Here is a 24,386-nt window from a genome sequence, read left to right on the forward strand (position 1 = left end):
ATATTTCCCATTTCCACCAAAATCAAATGGATTAAAGATGGTAAAGTAAACCAATGTAGAAATGAACCTTCAATCAATGTTCTTCTCCTCGTATAACAAAACAGAAAAGAAATTAACATTATACGTGCTATACCTTAAGAATACAGATACCAATCTCAGTACATGGCCATAAGGCCTGCACCGACACGACATCCCATGTTACCATTTTCAAATTTTTATTTTAGTTTTTTTCTTCTAAAAAAAAGAAAAACGAAAGATCATTAATAGCGGTACCTGCGAAAAGAGTTGACGAAAGTGATTTTCCTTTTCATGCCTAGTGCCAACATGTATATAAATCATGAATTATTACTCCTCATCGTGAACAAAGTTGCGTCTTTGTTCTTCTTGTTTCCACGCGCTTTCGATTCTTTCACTTTTTATTGTTTTTCTTTCATCTTGGTCCCAACTTTTCCTTCATTCCCCCAATCAGTCGCTTCAACCGAAACCCACTTCACAGATGACTTAAAGAGTGATGCTTTCAAGCATGAGAAAACATTAATTGGTTTGGTCTGCGCTGAAGGGAAGGTGGGTGGGAGAAAGTTGGTTCCTTTTTAGGTTCAGGACATGTGGGTTTTGCTCCACTTTCATTGAAGGCATGAGTAATCATTTGGGGTTTAAGTATTGCTGTATCGGCTGCTAGTACTACTACTTATGTTTCGGAGACTCAGATGGTTTGTGGGTCTGAATCATAAGAATTGGTCAACCAAAAGGTTGGTCAATGTTGAACACCAACATCCTGGCTCTGCAAGGCCAAACCAGTTGCCTGTGCTCGATGCCGTGCACGAGGTTGCAATTTACATTCATAGGTTTCATAATCTTGACCTTTTTGAACAAGGGTAAGCACTAAGCTCCACTTTCTGTAGCATTCTTTTTCCTTGTGATACTCTTGTCGACTTTTCAGTTTTTTTTTATTCGTCTTTTATTCTTATTGTAGATGGTACAAAATCAAGATTACCATGAAACGGGAGGATGGTGAAGACTCCTATCCCGGGATTCCGGCGCGGGTTGTTCAGTATGAAGGTGATTTTTATTCCTAATCTCTTCAAGTGTTAGTGGTTAAGTGCATCTATTTTCTGTAGTTTAGTTTGTAGTAAGTTTTGCTGTATTAGACTAATTTACTTTGTTGAAGACATGAATTTCGGGTGCATTGAGATACTGTGGCGGTGTCATCAAGGTTGTGTCTTAGATCCGGGCAAAAACATGTTCTTTACATGGAAATTACGGTTGGTATTTGACATGGTAGTAAATAAGAAAGGGTAAAAGCATCTAAATGGCTACAAAATGATGATAAAACTCATTCTTCTCCAGCTCCTATTCAATCACTTAAAGAAATATATAGTTAGTACAATGACAAATCTTTAGTTCCCCGCACAATCAGGTAACAGATAAAGGTAAGTTTGCATAAAACGATATGGGTTGGCCCAAACAAGAAAACACATGGTTAAGGATCCTTAGTCGCTGATTATTGGTCTGAGGCTCTTAAGCCATTTGACACCAAATATTGTTTGCACCACTAAGAGGGTGTGGTATCCACCAGAAATGAATGTCCCTGTATTCGACAAAAACTATTGCAGTTTAAAATAAAGCCAATTCCATCCAACCATTACTTGAAGGGTAGGCATGGTGGCACAAGGCAATTAAAAGATTATGCAACCTTGGCTTGAATTAAATTGTGTGTGCTTCCGCATTGACGAGGATGGCAACACGTGACCCAGGGATAAATGCATAGAGGAGAAACATTTCTAGCATTGGCAAGTTGGAAAAGACATTCAAATTGATCAAAGGATTAGTCAACTCTTTTAGGGTTGAAGTAAAAGGAACTTTGATTTTGGGTAATGTTTGTGTACTGTTATTGTCATCGGCCAAGATCAAGAGGAGGTGGCCTTTGTAATGATGGTTGGTGTTGTACTTCTCTTGGTATTAAGACAAAAATCATGTTTACAATGAGAAGTCAACTCCTTTGGAGATGTATCTTTGAAACAAGGTTCTAATAGGAGATGTAAAGGATGTTTCCATTGGAGTGGTAGGAAGGGGCATGAGAGCTTCGACGAAAATCATTCATTTGGTCCTCTTACAGCTTGGCAAGAGCCACAACTTTAGTCATCGATATGGTGAATTTCTGGTGAGAGACCAAAAATAAAAGCAACTCAAAAGGAACATTGGAGCTAACTTGACACCACAATTGGGTAAACTCTAAAACTTGATGAGGTATTCATTGACAGTGCCGCATTGGGTAAGCTTGAACCAAGCTCCCTTTCATAGTAAGACAGAGTGAAACAAGACTCAAGAGCTTGCAACATGCCTTGCTACAAAGTGAGGAAACCATTGTGAAACATTCATTGATACCAACTCAGGGAAGGGCCATCCATGTGAATGTAAGTGACCCTATTTGTTCTTCATCGGGAATGCCCTTATAATTTAAAAATTGTTGGATTTTGAAGATCTAACTCATAGGGTCAAGGCCGTTGAATTGAGGAAGGTCCATTTTGATAGGGGGGGGGGGGGGGTTGATGATGGTGAGGGGAAGCATGAGGAGAAGTAGTAAGTGAAGGCAATTGCTCAAGGATAGAATCAATGTTGTGTGATAGGTCTTGTTGGTTGTTAGTGAGGGTGGTTTGGTGTTGGGTAAGGGGGTCTATGGTGTCCTCAAGGTTGTTGGTGGCCAATTCGTAGGTACTGTGATCGGCCATGCAAGTTGGACTACTTGATATGGCATTGTAAAAAGAAAAGGTAAAGGTAGCTAAATGACTTCAAACTAAGAAAATTCATTATTCTCTAGCTTCTCTTCAATCATTTAGGGAATATATAGTCAGTACATTGACAACTCATTGGTTCCCTGCACAATCAAGTAACAAAAAGAATGGAAAGAATTGATTCGGTTAGGCATTTATTCTTATTTTCCTACATGGCAGTGAACATAAACTAATTTTATTATTCACCAAGCAAAATCTTGATAGTAATTGGACATCTTTGTAACCTATTGATCCCTAATGATTGGGTTCGATTGCTAACAGTATTTCAAGGCAACTTATCGTCTTGTCGTGTATCCAATTGTAAGGAGCTTGTGAAAAAGTTTTTCGTACTAAATGAGGCATAAGGTGCTGTAATAAGTTTTCTTATTAAATGTATGTATTATTGATATTTGCTTGCAGAGGTTGCTAAAGTGGTTTATTCAGCCAATTTTAATATTTAAACAACCAAGAGATCAATATGCACACTAATTTTTTGTAGACTTGTGGCATGTGATATTTTAAAGCCTGGATTGTCATCCATATTTATTCCCTAGATGGTACCCAAGTAGCCCATCTAGATAGTCTAATCCCGGTAGATTTTTTGAGTTTTGATGATAACAAACACTAAACGTAATTTTATTGATATCAAATCAAGGTCACGAGTTCGATTCTCAGCAGAACAATTGTTGAAGGGGAGATTGTTGCAAGTGATACCAATTGTCCCGTGACGAAGGCCAGGTGGGCCAAGTCACAATCAAATCGTGATGTTTGGGCTGCCACACTCTTGAGTAGAAAGTGTTGCACCCTAATTGTCAGCTATAACTTTTGGTCTAGTGATAAGCACTCAATCCAACAATTCAAAATTACATGGATTATAAATAAGCCACACATCTCCATTTCAGTGCTTCACACTCTCCATCCCCAAATGCTTAGGGACAAAAATTTGGCCCGAGTGTAAACTGTTGGAGATCCCACATCGACTAGAGATTAGAGCCTTTCATTGTATATAAGTGGGTGCAAACCTCAACCTTATGAGCCGGTTTTATGGGGTTGAGTTAGGCTTAAAGTCTACTTCGTAATATGGTATCAGAGCCATTTCGAGCCTATCCTAGCGAGTATTTGTTGGGCCTATCGTGCCACCCGCTATCCGGCCGCTATCGGATCACCCATAATATATAGTCTCACGCACGAGTTGGCAGTCTCGGCGTGAGGGGGTGTGTTGGAGATCCCACATCGACTAGAGATGAGCCGGTTTTATGGGGTTGAGTTAGGCTTAAAGTTGCTTCTCTGCCGCACAGAATTGTGCAGTGAAGGGTTTGTGAGTATGAAGTTTGTATGTATTAAAGGAAAAGAAAGAATAGGGTAAATCCCTTGTGTATATTGAACACATAGGGTTATGTTTATATAGGAAAAAGAAACATATGGGCTAAGCCCATTACATAAATATGAGATATCTAACAATATCTATAATATCTCATAATATCAAATAATATCTAATTATATCTAATAATATCTAACACTCCCCCTCAAGCTGGTGCATATAGATCATATGTACCCAGCTTGTTACAAATGTAATCAATCCTAGGTCCTCGTAAGGGTTTAGTAAAAATATCTGCTAATTGATTATTTGAATTAACAAACTCAGTCTTGATATCTCCTGATATAATCTTTTCTCGAATGAAATGACAATCAATCTCAGTATGTTTTGTCCTTTCATGAAAAACTGAATTTGAGCTAATATGAAGAGCAGCCTGATTATCACATATCAGTGTCATTTGAGTAACCTCTCCAAATTGCAATTCTTTAAGTAACTGTTTAAGCCAAATAAGCTCACAAGTAGCCGAGGCCATAGCTCTATATTCTGCTTCTGCACTAGATCTTGCCACAACACTTTGTTTCTTGCTCTTCCAAGAGATCAAGTTATCACCAATGGAGACACAATAACCAGAAGTTGACCTTCTATCAGATGGAGATCCTGCCCAATCAGCATCTGAATAACAAACGACTTTAGTATGGTTATTATGACCATATAACAAACCTTTTCCAGGAGAGCCTTTAATGTACTTCACTATACGAATGACTGCATTCCAATGATCTTCACATGGAGAATTAAGAAATTGACTCACCACACTGACTGCAAAGGAAATATCAGGACGAGTAACAGTGAGATAGTTCAATCTTCCAACTAATCTCCTGTACTTCTCAGGATCTGAAAGAGGCTCCCCCTGATTGGGTAGAAGCTTGACGTTGGGATCCATGGGAGTATCAACAGATTTCGAATTCATCAACCCAATTTCCTCCAAAATATCTAATGCGTATTTTCTTTGAGAGATAACAATACCAGTATTGGATTGTGCTACCTCAATCCCCAAGAAATATCTGAGTTTGCCAAGATCTTTGGTCTGAAAGTGTTGACAAAGGTGTTGTTTTACTTGTGAGATGCCATGGTGATCACTGCCTGTAAGAACAATGTCATCAACATATACTACAAGATAAATACACCTAGCACTCGAGTGACGATAAAAAACTGAATGATCGCCTTCACTACGAGTCATACCAAATTGTTGAACAACATTGCTAAATTTTCCAAACCAAGCCCTAGGAGACTGCTTGAGGCCATATAAGGATTTGCGAAGACGACATACCAATCCAGAAGACTCCCCTGAGCAACAAAACCGGGAGGTTGCTCCATATAAATTTCTTCCTGCAAATCCCCATTAAGAAAAGCATTTTTAACATCCAGTTGATAAAGAGGCCATTGTTGAAGAGCAGCCATAGCTATGAATAAGCGAACAAAGGCCATCTTTGCTACTGGAGAAAAAGTATCGCCATAGTCTAAACAAAAAATTTGGGTATAACCCTTAGCCACAAGACGAGCTTTGAGACGATCAATAGTACCATCAGGACCAACTTTGATAGCAAAAATCCACCTGCAACCAACAACAGATTTCCTAGATGGTAAAGGAACAAGTTCCCAAGTTCCATTATTCTGAAGCGCATTCATTTCATCAAGCATGGCCTGACGCCAACCAGGATGGGCTAAGGCATCACCTACAGATTTTGGAATGGATACAGAAGAAATAGACGAAAGACAGGTATAAAAGGGTTGAGATAGTCTATGGTAACTCAAAGCAGTATAATGTGGAGAGGGATTACGAGTAGAACGTATACCTTTACGGATAGCAATAGGAAGATCAGGTTCAACAGTCGGAGGTTCAACTATAGGAGCCGGAGGGGGATGAGGTGTTGGCACCAGAATAGAGTTTGCTGATGGACGATGAGACGGTTGACGACGACTATACACCTGAAGAGTTGGCGGCGGCGGTGAATTGTTAGGTGCACTAGGCACAACAAGAGGAATATTAACTTGATTAGATGAAGAAATTGAAGGAGAAGGACAAGACTTAAAGTAAAGGGAAGATTCACTGAAGGTGACATCTGCTGAAATAAAATAACGGTTTAAAGACGGTGAGAAACATTTATTTCCTTTTTGTGATCTAGTGAACCCTAAAAAGACACATTTGTGTGACTTAGGAGATAATTTATCAAGACCAGGACTAAAATTATGAACAAAACATGTGGACCCAAAAACTTTGGGAGGTAAAGAGTGGAGAGGGTCATGTGGAAATAAAATAGAATGAGGAATTTTGTTATCTAAAACTGGAGATGGCATGCGATTAATGAGATAACATGCACTAAGAACAGCATCACCCCAAAAACGCTGAGGAACATCACCATGGATTAAAATAGTACGAGTTGTTTCAACAAGATGTCTATTCTTGCGCTCAGCTACCCCATTTTGTTGAGGTGTATAAGCACATGAAGTTTGATGAAGAATACCATGAGAAGCCATAAAATTTTTAAAAGAATGAGAAAGATACTCACGTCCATTATCACTGCGCAAAATTCGGATGGAAATTCCAAATTGATTTTTAATTTCATTGTAAAATATTTGAAATATAGAAAACAACTTAGAACGGTTTTTCATTAAAAATACCCAAGTACATCTTGAATAATCATCAATAAAAGTAACAAAATACTGAAATCCTAAATTAGACTTAATACGACTTGGTCCCCAAATGTCAGAGTGAACTAAGGCAAAAGGAGATGAAGCACGTTGTGAGACACTACGAGGAAAAGAACTACGAATGTGTTTCCCTAACTGACACGACTCACACGATAAAGTAGACACATTAGACAAACTTGGAACAAGCTGTTGCATCTTGGCAAGACTAGGATGACCCAACCGAGCATGAATGAGAGATGGAGAATCCATAATTGCGCCAACATGTGCAGAGATCTGTAGTTGATAAAGTCCATGAGACTCACATCCGGTGCCAATCATCCGTCCCGAACTCCGGTCCTGTAAAGTAACAGAATCTTTGGTAAAAGAAATAACACAGTCAAGGGAACGAGTGAGACGACTAATGGATAATAAGTTAAATGGAGACCCAGGGACATAAAGAACATTATCAATAGATAAAGATGAAAAAAGATTAATAGTACCAACACCATGTGATGGTACCCTATATCCATTGGCCATGGTAACTAAAGGTAAATAACCCGTAGTAGATAAGGGAAGAGAAAAAAGATTTATTACCAGTAATGTGATCAGTGGCACCTGAATCTAGAACCCAAGGGCCATGGGAAGTGGAGTGAGTGAGGCCAACAAAAGATGTACCTGAATGTGCAACAGAAGCCGTGGAACTAGGGTTCTGACGATCCTCATACCATTTAAGAAATTCATTGAAAATAGCAGGCTGGCTTGGGGTATCAATTGAAGTATGGTCCATGGTAGAAGGTTGCACAGGGGCAATTTGAGCAACCGCAACAGATCTAGGAGGACGACCATGTAAGGCATAACATCTGTCAATTTTGTGGCCAAGTTTGCCACAATGGTCACACTTGTGACGCCCTTTGCCCGGCTTGTGAGGGCGAGTACGATCATTATGCTGAGATACTAAAGCAGAAGAGTCATCAACATGAGACGTTATATCAGCGGTGTGTTTACCTGGCACGCACAAAAGGGTAGAACAAGTGGAAGTAAAATTGGGCACAATAGGAGATCCCAAAATTTGATCACGAACGTGAGAATAATCATCAGGAAGACCATGTAAACCCAATAACATGAAGAACTTGGATCTTTGTTCTAGTTCTTGAGAAGGAGTAGAGACAGGAGGTAATAACTCATTAAAATCATGAAGAAGAGCATGAAGTTTACCTAGATATTATGCCATTGTACCATCAAGACGTTTGGGAGCAACAATTGTGAGAAGATTTTGACACACACCATAAAGACGTTGAGTATCATTGGTGTATAATAATTATGCTTGTTCCCAAACTTCTGAACATGTTTCATAGGTACGAAAAATTTGTTTTAAAGATGAGTGAATGGTCGATTTGATTACAATGCATAATTGAGCATCAATTTTCGACCAACGAACAACCTCATTTTCAGCAAGAGTAGGATGAGTAAGATGATCAACATAACCTTGACTCTTAAGCCATAATTTAATATCTGATGCCCAAGTGTCATAATTGGTTCCATCCAATTTGTCAATGGAAAGATGAACATTGACGTAATTAGTATAAATAGATGAATTCGGCATAATGACTGAAGAAGAAGCCATAGTGGCAGCGGAAGCGGAAGAAGCCACAAAAGATAAGGACAAATCCAGTCACCGGTTAATTGGCGGGAGCAACAAAGATGAAGGCTCCGACAGCGATTCCGGCGAGATTCCGGCGGCGTATCCGGCGAAGGTCCGGCGAGACAGTGGGGGTGGTGGCTGGAAAATTCCAGTGAATAGTGGATTCACCAATAAAAATTGAACCCTAAACCCTAAACTCTAACGTTATGCTCTAGATACCATATTAAATGGGAAAAGAAAGAATAGGGTAAATCCCTTGTGTATATTGAACACATAGGGTTATGTTTATATAGGAAAAAGAAACATATGGGCTAAGCCCATTACATAAATATGAGATATCTAACAATATCTATAATATCTCATAATATCAAATAATATCTAATTATATCTAATAATATCTAACAATTAGGTATACAACAAAAAATAATGTATATAAATGAGAGCAACACTCACTCCATGTGCTCTTTTTGTGGAGTTGAGTTGGACTCATACCTAAATTCTAAGAGTTGTGATTTTTTATAAAATAAGGGTCACTCAGGGTCTGTTCAAATAGTGGTATCTAGTGAATTCTGTCAGATTGAGTGATACATTTCTAGTTTTAGGAATTCAGAAGACAAACTTATATCAAATCAACATTGAATTGTTGGTTGGTATCTCTAATTGAGTTCAGGTACTATGGAATCAAACTCACAATCATTGTCAGAATTCTACCATTTTTCATTTTCTAGATTGAGTGTCCAATTTTAATTTCAGTTAGCCATATTCAGAAATAAGTTATCTGCAACTAAATGGATGCATGTATGCAAAGCAATTTGAACAGACCTGTACTTGTACTTTTGTGCATAGTTTTACTCAACTTTAGGTTATTGTATTGTAATACAGTTGAAAGAAAAATATTGAATGTATTTCTGAATGTATCTTCAAATGTGATTACAATCTGAATTTATAGACTATTTACAACCTAATTAAGGAAAAAATAATAGGTAATTAAAGCTATACAAATCAAAACTCCAAAAGATACCAAATCTGTCCTAATAAATAGAAAATGGAATCTGCACTAATTATGGAATAATCTGCAACAAATACTTTCCTAATGATCTCTTTAAGATGTACTGTTTTGAACCTCAGTACACTTTCAGTATACATGAACATGTATCACAAGCTTGATATGCTGAATATTATTTTTTCCTCTTAGTTTGTTGTATTGCATTATTTTTGTGCAAGTATTCTAGCTATACTGTATAATCTTAGAATCCATCCTTTTTCTTTGAGCTGCAGCTCCTGAAGTGGGTTCTGACAATTTATGTAGAGTCTGGATAATTGATGATACAGACAACAGTTTTTCAACACCACCGTTTCATATTAAATATGCAAGACAGGATGTATATCTTTCCATCATGATCTCATTCTACCTGTCTTTTGGTGTATGTGAGGTCAGTTTTTCTCCCTATTTTAATGATTTACTGATATAACCCTTTAACTTGTCTGTGTATGAAATGGAGGTTAATTTTTTGTTGAAACATACTAGTATAGGAGATCTTGTCATAAGATATTGTCAAACACAGGACAATTTTAACAGCATATAATGCTCAAATATTAACATGACATGTTGGAAGTGTCCTATCCTGTGTTGTGAACATCCTAATGCTGACTATATGTTCATCTATAAAATCAAAGCAAATTGAATTTTTAATTATTGAAAGATATACAATGGCCTTGACCACATTCAGTGTAAATTATGGTAATGATGACTCTAAATCATATTATCTTATGAAGAGCATGGAAGAGCATGGAAGATTGTCTTCTAGATTGTCTCATTAGACTATCTAGTTGTGTTAAAGACTATCGTCTAATAGTAGATTGCCTCCTACTAGTGTTTTTGGCTAGATAGTTGTCCGGTGGTTGAGTGTGTCTAGTAGTGTTCTAGCAAGATCATCTACTCTTATAAACTATAAGATGACGTAAAACTTCTAGCATCTTGACGGTTTCTTGTTGCACTTGAGGTCTATATATAGAGTCTTGTTTAACACTCTATGTACGTTGTTCGATAAGTTATCTCAATATGTATGATCTTATACCATCCAATAATACAATGTTTCTTTCTATTCTCTTTCTCTTGTTTTCTCTTATTGTTGAAGAACCCAATAATTGACGCCACCAAGAGAAAGAAAGTCAAGAAGATCAAGAATTGAGACATCGTTACCTAGTTTGACATTGAGAATCTCTCTAGGGGTAATGGCTTTGGGTTATGGAGGATCAAGGTGAAAACTATCTTGACACAACAAGATTGTGCTGAAGCAAGAAAGGGTGAGGCGAACAAGTTATCTTCTTTGTCACGAAAGAAAACTAACATGATCAACAAAGCCAGACAACCATAATTTTGTGTTGTAGTGATAATGCATTAAGAGAAGTTGTGAAAGAGAGAATTGTTGCAGCAACGTCGATGAAACTTAAGTCATTGTATATGACGAAATCATTGGTGCACAAACTATATTTGAAGCTACAATTGTACTTGTTCAAGATGGCATAATCAAGAACAATGGTGGAGCAACTAACAAATTTTATCAAGATTCTTGTTGGAGATCCCACATCGACTAGAGATTAGAGTCTTTCATTGTATATAAGTGGGTGCAAACCTCAACCCTATGAGCCGGTTTTATGGGGTTGAGTTAGGCTTAAAATCCACTTCTTAATATGGTATCAGAGCCATTTTGAGCTTATCCTAGCGAGTGTTTGTGTTGGGCCTATCGTGCCACCCACTATCGGGCCGCTATCGGATCACCCATAATATATAGTCCCACGCACGAGTTGGCAGTCTCGGCGTGAGGGGGTGTGTTGGAGATCCCACATCGACTAGAGGTTAGTCTTTCATTGTATATAAGTGGGTGCAAACCTCAACCCTATGAGCCGGTTTTATGGGGTTGAGTTAGGCTTAAAATCCATGATAAGCCCAACAAATACTCGCTAGGATAGGCAAGAAAACATGCTCTGATACCATATTAAGAAGTGGATTTTAAGCCTAACTCAACCCCATAAAACCGGCTCATAGGGTTGAGGTTTGCACCCACTTATATACAATGAAAGACTCTAATCTCTAGTCGATGTGGGATCTCCAACAATTCTAGATAATCTTGAGAATATTGAAGTGAAGCTAAGATTTTTTTACTTCTAAATGTTTTGCCTACTATGTTTGAGCATGTCAAGGACGTTTTGCTATTCCGAAATTTCTACATAAACCATTACTATGGAGGAGTTTCAGACCTCAATTAGGACTAAGGAGCTTCAAGAGTCTAAGGTGATCATGGAGTGGGCTTGAATGCATCAAAGTTGAAGAACAAGAAAAAGAGCAAAGCAAATGAAGAAATCTAACCATTCATTAGATGATAGGGCAGAGAAAGGGTTTGAGTTCTACAACTGCTGCAAAAATAGGTCACTACAAGAAAGATTGCGAAGAATGATAAAAATAAAAGGAATTCTCAGTTTTAGAGACTTCGCAAATGTTGCAGTTGCATTTTATAGTTACGAATCTATGGGGTTGTTGGTAGCATCAGTTTCAGAATAGAGGAGTTGTATCATGGACTCATGTTGCACTTATCATATGTGTCTTGTGAAAAAGTTCTTTGAGACCTGAGAATTGAAGGAATGAGGTATAGTTTCTCTTGAAAACAATAAAGTTTGTAAGGTGCAAGGTCTGATGTTAGTCACATTGAAGATGTTTGACAATTAGGAGAGGTTGTTGAAGGATGTGAGGTATGTTTTAGAGCTCAAGAAAAATCCTTGTCAATTACCATGTTTGATTTTCTTGGTCTAATGACCAAGATTGAACATGATATAGTAAAAATTTCAAATGGAACATCTACAGTTATTAATGGGGTGAAAAAAAGGTCTTTAACATTAAAATGGTTTAACAAGAAATGCCTTTTTTTTTACACCATTGCATTGGTCCATGCCTCTCATTCTAAAAGTGATTGCACATATGTGTGTGGCTGGTCAAACAATACAAGATAAGACGAAGTTGTGACATTTAAGACTATCATATGTGAGTGATCAATGATAGTATAGAGAAGTTGGATTTCTATGATCAGTGTGCATATTGCGAAGGTCTCACATATTGAAGTTCGAGACTAGTGGACATGTGTTCAGTAGATTATTTGAGTACATGCAGGTCCTTTTACTTTGAATTGGATTCATCCAAAGGGGTTAGACGAGGTATCATATGACAAAAATCAACCGTCAACTTGGACCTTGGCTATCAACCTATGCATGATAACGAGAGGAGGACGATCAAACGTACACACAAGTTTGTATATGTTGATCTTATTAGTTATGCCTTTAGTGCAGTTAGACAGATAGATGGTTCAAAACAGAGAGATTTCAGGGAGGCACAAGAGGGCATAGAAGTGTAGTGGCAAACCTGTCATGGAAGAAAACTTTGAATCTTTGAAAAAAAATCACATGTGGACACTTATGTACCTAACCAAAAATCAGAAGCTGGTTGGATGCAAGTGGCTGGTACTCAAGAAGGAAGGAATATCTAGTATGGAGAGGAAACACTCAATGCAAGATTGGTGGCAAAAGGTTTTATACAAGTAGAAGGAGTTGATTATAGTGAGATTTTCTAAGTTGTGGTGAAACATTGTTCGATAAAGATCTTGATGCCAATTGTTAATCACTATAATTTGGAGTTAGAATAATTGGATGATGTCAAAACAATGTTCTTGATTGGAGACCGTCTATATGCACAACCTAAGGTTTTTGTTGAGAATAAAAGAAAAGTTTTTCTCTTGCAAAATTCATTGTATGGCTTGAAATAAAGTCCACGACAGTGGGACAAGAAGTTTGATGATTTCTTGAGAATGACGGATATTTTTGGTGCAATAATGACAACTGACTACATTTTGAAAACAGAAGAAATGTGTGTATCAAACACACATTTTAGAGTTGATTAATTTTTGGTTTGATGATTAAGAATGATGACGAAAAGAGCTCTTCCCGATTTGGAGTAAAGTTAGAGAATTGTGATGATGACTCTAAATCATATTGTCTAATAAATACATAGAAGACCATCTACTGGATTGTTTTATTAGACTATCTAGTAGTGTTAAGACTGACATCTACTATTTTTTTGGCTAGACAGTAGTCTAGTGGTTGAGCACATTTAATAGTGTTCTAGCTAGATCATCTCCTCTTGTAAACTATGAGACAATGTGAAACGTCTAGTGTCTTAACGGTTTTCTGTTACACTTAAAATCTATATATAGAGTCTTGTTTAACACTCTATGTACGTTGTTCGATAAATGACCTGAATGTGTATGATTTTATACTACATAATTAATAATATAGTTTTTCTTTCTATTCCCATTCTCTTGTTTTCTCTTATTGTTGAAGAACCCATCAATTATAATGAATATGAACTAAGATCACTGAAAATACATGTAAACACAATGCAAAGATTAGATACCTACATGTAAGCAAACAAGCTTTAGTGTAATTAGATATTCATTGTGTCAAAATCAATATTGAGAGAGGGGCCTAATCATGCACACTGATTCAAGTTGCTAATGGCTGTACCTTGGTGCATATCATCTCACTGAATATTCACAATTTACAAAGATATCTGCTAATGCCATTGACACTTTTTCTTCCTCCTGTCCTCTTCATTCAATAAGCTGATGGTAGAGGCAATGAGATTTATAAAATAATTGCAGAAGAGGAAAGTTTTCCCTTTACATCATGAGTTGTAAAGAAGGAAGTCATGTCATTCCTTGGTGAATTGGGTTGGGGAAGGAAAACCTATGTTTAGTCTCTTTATTTTTTCAACTATTGGATACAATTGTCTTCATGAGCTCATGGTTATTTGAATTCATTTCTACTTCTGTTGTGCAAAGAAATAGGATATGTTTCCGCTTTCCTTTCATTATAATAATCTATCATGAAAAAAAACTATTGTGACTTGCTGCTTTATTGATGTGCACCACAAGACTACCTTTTATTTTTCTTCTGTCTGGTAAACTTTTGGTTATTGACTAAACACAGGGACAATCCTCTTCTGTCATCTTGAAGTTTGAACTCATGCATGCTCCTATAATTGGAACTGGGTTAGTTAATAGTTCCCTTTCCTTTTTTTGCTGCACTAGTGTACTTAACTAGTGACCATACTTTGATATTGATTTTTAGTTAGATTTTATTATTACAATAATGTGAATTTGAGGTTAAGTCTGAACTTATTTCATCATTGTGCAGGCCCGAGTTACAAGGTTCTCTGGATGCATATGCTGCTTCAGTTCATGAATATAAAATTCCCCCTAAAGCTCTTCGGGGATTGCATTCCTATTGTCCTGTTCATTTTGATGCTTTCCATGCTGTCGTTGTTGATACAAGCATTCACATCAGCCTACTAAAAGCTAGTTATCACACATCTCAACAGAAGGTATCCAGGTTTGTCAGACTTCCAGTTTTTGAAGTTCAAACTAACTATTACACCATTTCAGTTGGAATATCATGAATATATCATTAGAATTAGTCCTCTGAGCAAGGAGTAGTCTTAGAACTTAGAAGTTGCTTCCCTGTTTGGTTAAGGTTAGGTGTGCTATTATTTGTGGGCTTGAGCTAGTGCTACTTTAGTCATACCTAATTAATAGTCTCAATGGGCCTCTTCCCATTCACTATCTAAACCTTATAATTTAACAGCCTTAATTTAATTATGTTTCTCTTACTTATTGTACATACTGTATTGTTTTAGCTTTTGAATATGATTAGTTGAATTATATCAGTGATTCCAGAGGTTCAGAAGGTGCTTATGTTGAAGATTATGTATGGTCAAACAAGGTATGAGGTGTTCTGTATAGATCACATCACATGATAACAGTGATTCTTGTTTTACGGTGTTTTAAGTTGCACAGTTGTGGTTCATATTATTTGATAAGCTTAATTTTGTTGAGAAATGTCTTTGCGTACTATTGTAACTTATTCTTCTGATTCTCAAAACTCAAATTAGGTTATGCTTATCAAAGCATTGATGGCTGCGTATGATATTCTGCTTGAAGATTTGAGAAGAATTAGCACAGGCATTGGCAAAGCTATTGATTTGACTGAAATTACTTTTGAATCAGATGCTACAGAATGGTTTGCTCCTACTCCACCAGCATGTGTGAAAAGTGTTGATGGTGAACCATCACTTCAACTGTCCATGGCACAAGTAACAAGTGCTGAGGTTTTTAATTCTGTCAACGGGAACATTTTATTATTTGTTTTAGCTTCTTTGTGTTTTAGACTAGTTACCGACTTACAACTTCCATCTTTCCCTAAAACAGAAGTCTGCTTATTATATCAATAATCTTACTGAGAAGTCAATTCAACCTTTTTCTTGGGATGATCATCTCTTGAGCTCTTTCCAGTCTCTAGGGAATCAGCTCTTATGTCTCTGGAACATATTTCTGAAATTCCACAGGTTTGTATTGCAGTGATCTCATGTCCAAATAATTATTTAAGTTTGGCAGCTTTGAAATTGTAGCTCTTTTTTAGTATATTAATGCTTCTATAGCTTTATATCCATTCTGATCATTATAGCGGAATGAAGAACTATTTTTCCTCGTCTTCTTTCAGTTTGAAGTTTTTTTTTCCTGCTGCTTTTTGCCAAGCTTGAGTTTATTTTACTGGCTAGTGAGATTAGCTTGTCCAGGACGAGGCTGATTTTTGTCATAAATTTGTACAGTTTTTATATGTAATGTAAATGCATAGCTAGACTGTTATGTTGTAAGAAATTAACTATTTTACCATAACATTTCTGCAGTGCATTAATTCAATAACATCTCTTGTTTTGCCTCATCATTTTAACCAGGGAAAACAAAACAAAAATACTGGAATTTCTGCAGAAAACCTGGGTGATTGATCGGAGAACCGAATGGTCTATATGGATGGTGTACTCAAAGGTTGCAGTGCCTCGTCAAAATATGAACAATGGAGTTGAGGGGACATTGATGTCCCACGGTGTACATAGAAGTTCAATACTTACAAGGAGGTTTACTGATGATGTAATAATCTATTATTTAATATTTATTAGTTCTGTTTTCATATGAATTTTCTTTACTGGGTCGTTTTCTTCGAATATGTTATGTCCCTTTTTCTTCAATTCAGCCTATTCAAGCTGCAACAATGCGTGCAGAACTTCACAGGCGGGGAATAGCACAAATGAGGGTAAGCCAATATGTTTTTTTTTCTGGAGTTCTTTGCAGTATTATAGTTTCAGCTGACTGGAATTGGTGATATATGTGATTCCCATGCAGATAAACAATCGGTCACTTCAAGACATGTTTATATTTGGAGATCCTCTGCTGGTTCCTATCATTATTATAGAACGCTTGGCAAACGCTTACCATTCTGCCAGTGTGAACTCAAACTTCAATCCTTTGGAGGACAAAGGGAGGCATATTGTAGAAAATGGATCCAGAGCCACAAAGAAGTTGTGTGGTAGTAGTTCACAGCAAAATGAGCTTGTTTTGAGAATAGTTGTTTTTGTTCATGGGTTTCAGGCATGTTTCACATTCTCTAGTTGCTTTTATCTCCTTGTTATGGGTTTTGTCTCTCTCTGTTACTTTTGGCCTTCAGTCTTTTGAAGTTATAATCCACAGTACTTCTCTTTGAAAACTGAAACGGCAATTTATGTTCTGGGATAATAAATGGGAGAATTCAAAACTATGTTGTTGTTATCTGATATAATAAAATATCATATGCAGTTCTTGCTTTCAAACTTTTTGCACGAAATAGCATCAAATTGTGTCCAATTTGTTGTTGACGTTGTTATGGTGGGACAGAGTAGCTTTTATGTGCATATTTTGTTTTCCTCTTTTAGTGATATATAATACATCCTCCATTTCTATTCCATCTTTGCATTTTTCTTCTGCCCCCCTATTTTCTTTTGTTGTTGCTGTCTGCATCAAATATTTACCGTCTTGCTTGTGTTTCCATTTCCCAAAAATACATATATTACTTGTTTGTAGGATAATTAGAATTATCTATAGCTTAGTTGAGGATTCTATTATTATTGGAATGTGATCCTGGTAGTGGGGGTATCCTCTTGGGGACCTATGAAGGAAGGAAAACTATGTTCTAATATAAGCTACCTCTAAACTACCAGAAAATATCCTTTCAATACCAAGTATTAGTATACTATTATATTTATAAAATAATGAATTTATTTAGAAAAGTAACTTTAAAATAATCACTCTTTCATTCTTACCATATATTTTCTCTTATATAATGGTTCTAATGACTACTTTACTTTCGTTGTTAGATTAAGAACTAAGCTGCTTGCTTAAATAGGCATTAGTTTTTCCTGCGATTGCTCTATCTTGGAGGTTTCTATTTGTTTTCTTTAGTCATTCCGCACCTAACTCTGCTCAATACAAAATTTTCTTAAAAGAAATTGGTTTTGTTGTTTTGTTTAGTTTCAGCTATTTTTTCTATCAACCTTCAATGGTTAACGTGGATTTTCTTGCAGAGAAAGTTAGATATGCAGTATTGCAATGTCCTTTCTTTTATTTTCCAGTGTGGCTTGATTTTTGTATTATGTTTCTTATTGCGTTTGTACAACAGTAACAAGAAAAAGCACAAGAACAAGAATAAAAGAAAACAATTGTGTTATAACATAAGGTTACACAGAGTGAATAAGTTGTAACACAACATACCCAAAGAATAGTGTTTCTATATATAAAACTAAGGGATAACAGAAAACCATTAAGATAGTTAAAACAAAATATTGTCTACAATACAAGGGGTAAACAATAGACGGTCTGACTAAATCTTAATACTACTACACATTCTTTGGTAGATGGTCTCCTATGCTGATTCATGCGAATGCATCACAACTATTATGTAATTGTCTTGTTTATCATTTTTTCCCATTAATAGATGATTTGACTAAGTGTGCTCTTCATGACTTAACTTAACAGGGAAATCATTTAGATTTACGGCTTGTTCGGAACCAATGGCTTTTAATAGACCCCAAGATACAATTTCTAATGTCAGAGGCAAATGAAGATAAAACATCCGGAGACTTCAGAGAAATGGGATCACGGCTTGCCCAGGAAGTGATCTCCTTCCTGAAAAAGAAGATGGATAAAGCTTCAAGAAGTGGAAACTTGAAGGATATCAAACTTAGCTTTGTTGGTCATTCTATTGGTAATCTCATTATCAGGACAGCCTTAACAGGTACATCTATGCATAATTTTTTTAACAGTAGTGTTCAGAAATTAAACTAGGGAAAGTAATCTCTTTTTTTAAATAATTCCAGAGAGCATCATGGAGCCATATCTAAGATACTTGCAAACATATGTCTCCATATCTGGTCCGCATTTGGGTTATATGTATAGTTCGAACTCTTTATTCAATTCAGGGCTGTGGATATTGAAGAAGCTCAAGGGCACACAATGTATTCACCAACTTACATTTACAGATGACCCTGATCTTGAAAATACTTTCATCTATAATCTTTCCAAGGTATGGAATGCATAATATTTTGCTCTTGATTACAAGTTACCTGATGCCTAATTTCTTATCCTTTTCCATAATTGTGAAATTCATGCGGTTTTAGGGTTTTGAAAAGGGACTTTAGTTATTGGAGAAGTGGGGCTACAGGGATGTTTTGTTTATATTCATTTGCTATATTTTAATGAAGTGAAAATAGGGACACAAGTGCTATTAGTCTTACTGCTTTTTATTGTCCACAGGAGAAGACATTGGCTAACTTCCGGAATGTTCTTCTTTTGTCTTCACCTCAGGTTACCTTTATATGCTTATGATGGGAATCATCATTATTTTTAAAAATTTCCTGCATTTAAATGCTAGATCATTTCTGGAAAGGTGAAGATGTAGCAAGAGAAAAGCAAAATAGGTAGATATCTGCAGGGTGGAAAGCTGACATTGATTAGGATTCATGCTAATAATGATATCATGACTGTTTAGTCACACTCTTCTGCAAGTGTCTTCCATCTTAAATTATTTTTTGTTTGTTCATGATAAGGGGGCCTGTGCAAATGATAGGATCTTGTTATATAGTTCATTTCATCTTTATAAGCTTTAACCTGACTACAGTTTTCCTTTATAATGATTCCTTTTTGTTGCATGCCAGGATGGTTATGTTCCGTACCATTCTGCCAGAATAGAACCATGTCCATCATCTTCTTTGGATTTCTCTAGAAGAGGAAAAGTCTTCATGGAGATGCTGAATAATTGTTTGGACCAAATCCGAGCCCACTCTGACCATAGGGTGGTCATGCGCTGTGACATCAACTTCAATACCTCTTCCTATGGCAGGAACTTAAACACACTTATTGGACGGACGGCTCATATTGAGTTTTTGGAATCTGACATTTTTGCAAAGTTCATAATGTGGTCTTACCCAGAGCTGTTTTGTTAGTAAAGAAGTAATCTACTTGGAATTTAGACAACCTTGTTGATTTAGATAGAGAGTGAAGTTGAGACAATACTTCAAGAACATTGGAACTTAATGCATAGGATTGTAATCAAAACACAGCTCAGAGATGCCAATTTAAACTCCATCAGAGTTAGTAGGCTTTCAACACCATCTTCCGGTGTGAAGAATTGATAAATTTGACCCCTCCAAAAAATTCAGGTCAGGAAAATAGAGGAATTTGCAGAACATCAAACATGCATGTGACCTTGGCCATTGTAACATACTTTTTTTTATGTAGTTATATAGTACTTTTTTTTCTCGGTTGTGGATGGTGCTACAGCCTTTTTTGGCCAATAGGCAGGGTGTAGGCGTGTCTGTACAAAAGACAAAATTGTGAGTTTACCTTGTCTCTTTATGTTTATAGGAGTCTTTAGTTCTATAAGCTTAGGAACCTATAGAAAATGTTGTACGCTGACAGATATTGAAAGAATTTCCTAGATAACTTCCATCCTTTTGCTTCAGATTACGCTTTCTGGTGTCATGGTGCCTCTTTAAACCTGTTACTAGTTCATTTTGTTCATATTTCTGTACTTGTGTGTGAAGATTAAATATACCTCACTGTAGATTCAACGTAACACTAGTTTAGTGTACAGTGCTTCATTGGATAACACTGAACAATTCATCCAAACTAAATCCTTCAAATAGATATCTGTATGTGAGCAGTTTGACTATAGATGCCTTTTATTTAATGGTGCTCTGTGCATCATACGGTAGAGTGGAAATCGAACATGTGCAAAAACTGAACTCCGACTACATAGTAATAGCACCAAGCGAGATATCAAATGTACTACTTTTCTACCAGCGCTTTTCTTTCAGCGTTTTTCTTTGTACGATTGGCTTAATAAAGGATACTCTAAGAAGCTCTTAGCTGCAAGTGCTTATAGTAGAGATAAACAACAGCAATTTACTTTTCTTAAGTCTAGAAATATTACACGAAATCTGTAAGATTCTAGGACCTATGGACAAATATACTATGATTACGAGTAAAAAAGCTTTAAAAGGGAAAAACAATAACAAATAAATAAATTAATATCTCAATTAACTAAAATTAGTTTAAACATAAGTTATAAACAAAATTTTAAAAAAAAAGTGACATAAGAAATAAAAATTAATTTTAGTTTATGAAAATGATTTTTTTTTCATTTATAGATAAACACTAAAATAAGCCCAGAAGTCACAAATGAATTAACCCAATATTGTCAAATAGATGTATATAAGAAAGACGAAACAAAGTTCATTCTATCAGCTGACTCAAATTCCACTCAGCCCCCATTAATTTATCTTCATTCTGCGTTTCTTTTCAATGTACTCTTTCAGAAAAAAAAATTGAATTGTAAGGGAAAAAATGTAAATGTATAATTTCTGCCCATCCCCTCTCCCCAAGTTTTGGGTACAAATTAAAAACAAAATTTGAACTTATAATCTTCATTAGACCCTTTGTCTAAGTTTCCCTTCAAGGCATTATTGCAAGTGCCTTCCGACTGAAGTTCTACCTGCTGCATTAAAAATGACCTCATACAAGTGCAACAAAAACACCATTTTATATAGTAAAGCAAAGATAATATAAACTATTAAATTCGTAACCTGACCATTCTTTTTTTCAAACAAGTACTGAGAATAATACAGTGCATTACAAGAGTGCTAAAAGATTTATCTGCTTGTCTTGCCGAGTCATTCCTCCTCTCAAAAAAAGATGGTGAGATGTAAAAAAATGTACACGCTCCGCAAATTTGTACATCTGATAGCTCATCAACAACTCACCATTTTCATTGTTCATTATGGCTTGAGGTGCCAAGGTAATCAAGGCCCTCAGTTCGACATGCCATTATCTTCCGGAAGACCTCTCTCACTTGGCGCTCCAATGGGTCCAACCCATTTCTAAAAGCTTCACAAACACGCATTAGCTCATTCACATCACAATCAATTTGTGTTTTCTGGTCATCTGCCAGTGGAAACTGAGCTGAATCTATCAGGTCAGTCATGTGGCGGCTGCTAGTCTCAATTTGGTGTATCTCCTTCAACAAGCCATTCGAGTTTCTACGCTCTCGCTTCTTTGACTCCTCGGTGATCCGTTCATGAAGAACAGAAACTGGAGTACTCCAGGATAATTGCCGTGGAACTGAAAAATGAATGCTTAGACCCCTATCCTGACAAGGAATAGCTGCAACAAGGGTCCACAAAACTATCAGGAGAACACAGTTCATCGTATAAACCGGAATCGCAAGCCTGCTTGTAGCAGCAATCTCAGTAGGACGGGGTGGAACAAGGTTATTTGCAATGGACTGTAGTTGCTTGGATGCAGACCAGGACCGGGAGACACTCCACGAATGTGATCTTGAATGCCCTGTTGAGTGATGATCCTTGCTAGAGTTATGTCGCCCAAAAGACCTATTACGCTGAGAAAATATTGATCCAGATTCTTTCTCATCAAGCATTGTCAATGCTAAATCCATCAGTGCCTTTCTTGCCCTACGGAACTGGCCTTCAGTTAATGCTCTCTTAGATGAACCTAAGGCACAAAAGACAATTTCCAGAAGCTTTTGCCATGTGCGAATCTTCTCAATCCCGTCTCTGCTTGCATTACAAATGTCAAGGGCCTTCACTGATCTATCGAAGAATTCGGAAACCATGCGATCCAGCGGGGGTTTTGTGACATGCTCTTTGTTATTCAACAGAATGGCTCTGAAGTCCTCTAGGCAGAGGATAAACGCATTGAGGACCTTCTGGATCCAACTAATTGAGAGAAACTCCTCATCACTAGCCACAGAAAGGTCTTGAAACCTATCTGTAACACGCTTTTGGAATGATCCAAGCTCTAAATTACAGGAATCGGATTCATGACTTGCTTCCACAGAATGAACTTGCTCCTGCCTTACACCAAATATTGAACGACCAAACGAGGACAACGACGAAGAAGAGCCCTGATTTTCAGGCATTGCTACAGAGTCACAGCCTTCAGCAAAAGTCCCACTCAAGATCCCCAACAAACCGAACCAGAATCACAAAGATCACATGAAACCCCTCAAAAACAACTGCATTGAATTTCCCCGTTTCAGTTTCACTTCCGATAAGTTACTGAACGCAAAGAATTCAGGGTATCCTCAACAGTCCAACAAAATTAACACCAAATATCCAATTGACAACCTTACGACTATCAAACACCGATTAAGTAAACAGATCAACCAAACTCCAATACTGAAATCGAAACCCAAATCTTAAAAGATCTCAACTTTCAATAACATGACTTTCATGCTCTTCAAATTCAAAAACTGGGAAAACTCAACTAAAAGTCAAACCTTGATCTCTACCCAGATAACCATATGCTCAAACAATCTTAAAAAAGTGTTGGGTTTCGTAAAACATCATCGTTTTAAAAAGAAAAACAATTAAAAATGAAGTGCAAGAGCTTGCAACTTGTAAGAAGGCTTAAAGAAAAACAGAGAATAGAGAATAAAGGAGGTACCTCTGAACTTGAGAAGTTTAGAACCGAGAGAAGAAGACGATTGGAATTTGTAGGAGTAAAAGAGTTGTCATAGAAAACGTAGAAGTGACGAAATGGGAAAAGGCAAATCCCCAAACCCTAGCGAAGGACCAAAGCCAGAGGTGGCTTTGGTGTACGCTAGTTCAGGGGAAGCAAAAGCGATGTAGTTGGAATGTTATTATTGTGAAGAGTTCTGACAAGACAACGTTTTTTTTAAGGTTATTTTGAGAAATATAAGACACACAAGATTTTTGTCTGGAGATCATATAAAAATACAATTTAAATAATTCCCACCAGAAAATGTTCCCCTCTTCAAGGTATAAGAAAAACAATTTGGTATTAAAATTCTCTGAGAGTTTATTTGAGATTCTAAACTTCAATATAAGTGAAAATAATTAAAATTATACGAATTAAGAAAGCCAACTAATATTATTTAATTTTAATTAAGTTAATTTTAATTTTTTAAATACTATTTATTAAAATTTGATCTCATGAATGAAAAAAAATTGAAAGTAAAATAATAATTAATTAAAGGATATTTTAGGAATGATTCGAAAATAATTAAATTTATTTACAAATAAGTCAACTATAAATTCCATTCTTCTATTTTTATTAATTTTTTAAAATTTATATTATGAAATAAAAACACAGTAAATTTTTATTGTAATAAAATAATATTTTGTGATACTATCTTTTTTACCTATTCTAATTTCTACTTCATGATAAATATATAAGTTTAAATTAATTAAAAATTAGGTAAAAATGAGGATATAATTATCAAAGAATAATTAATGTTTTTTTAACTTTAAAAATTATAAATATATACAAACAAACTTATAATGTAAATCAAATTATTTAAATTATTTGGTTAAATTTTTAACTTTAAATTTGAATATAATTTTATTTTATTTATTTATTAAAATTAAATAATTGTTTTCAGCTTGATTGATAAACTACTTCTGAGATTTTAGATTAATTAGTTTAAGTTTAAGTATTTTAATTTTAATTTTTTA

General features: G+C 36.1%; 2 protein-coding genes across 5 annotated transcripts; one reads left to right on the forward strand and one right to left on the reverse strand.

The window, feature by feature from the left end:
- Positions 1 to 200: 200 nt before the first annotated feature.
- Positions 201 to 20,353, forward strand: LOC137811798 (uncharacterized). 3 transcript variants are annotated; one of them, XM_068613626.1, is made up of 15 exons: positions 201 to 875; positions 974 to 1,059; positions 9,698 to 9,852; positions 14,456 to 14,517; positions 14,663 to 14,857; positions 15,193 to 15,247; positions 15,417 to 15,632; positions 15,733 to 15,869; positions 16,260 to 16,452; positions 16,556 to 16,615; positions 16,705 to 16,950; positions 18,370 to 18,628; positions 18,711 to 18,916; positions 19,147 to 19,197; positions 19,548 to 20,353. In XM_068613626.1, the coding sequence occupies exons 1-15, from the start codon at positions 691 to 693 to the stop codon at positions 19,833 to 19,835; spliced, it is 2,394 nt and encodes a 797-aa protein (XP_068469727.1). In that variant the 5' UTR covers positions 201 to 690; the 3' UTR covers positions 19,836 to 20,353. The 3 variants fall into 3 exon arrangements, with proteins under 3 accessions (XP_068469727.1, XP_068469729.1, XP_068469728.1); XM_068613628.1 differs by having other exon boundaries at positions 266 to 875; positions 9,729 to 9,852; XM_068613627.1 differs by lacking the exon at positions 15,193 to 15,247 and having other exon boundaries at positions 358 to 875; positions 14,663 to 14,849.
- Positions 20,354 to 21,414: 1,061 nt separating this feature from the next.
- LOC137811800 (protein ROH1D-like) lies at positions 21,415 to 23,609 on the reverse strand. 2 transcript variants are annotated; one of them, XM_068613630.1, is made up of 2 exons: positions 23,356 to 23,609; positions 21,415 to 22,924 (listed from the first exon to the last, which is right to left on the reverse strand). In XM_068613630.1, exon 2 carries the CDS (start codon positions 22,826 to 22,828, stop codon positions 21,659 to 21,661), a length of 1,170 nt encoding a protein of 389 aa, XP_068469731.1. In that variant the 5' UTR covers positions 22,829 to 22,924; positions 23,356 to 23,609; the 3' UTR covers positions 21,415 to 21,658. The 2 variants fall into 2 exon arrangements, with proteins under 2 accessions (XP_068469731.1, XP_068469730.1); XM_068613629.1 differs by having other exon boundaries at positions 21,415 to 22,967; positions 23,356 to 23,579.
- Between the last annotated feature and the right edge of the window lie 777 nt (positions 23,610 to 24,386).

This window comes from Phaseolus vulgaris, chromosome 2, assembly GCF_000499845.2.
Source record: "Phaseolus vulgaris cultivar G19833 chromosome 2, P. vulgaris v2.0, whole genome shotgun sequence".
In the NCBI taxonomy this organism is placed as follows: Eukaryota; Viridiplantae; Streptophyta; class Magnoliopsida; order Fabales; family Fabaceae; genus Phaseolus; species Phaseolus vulgaris.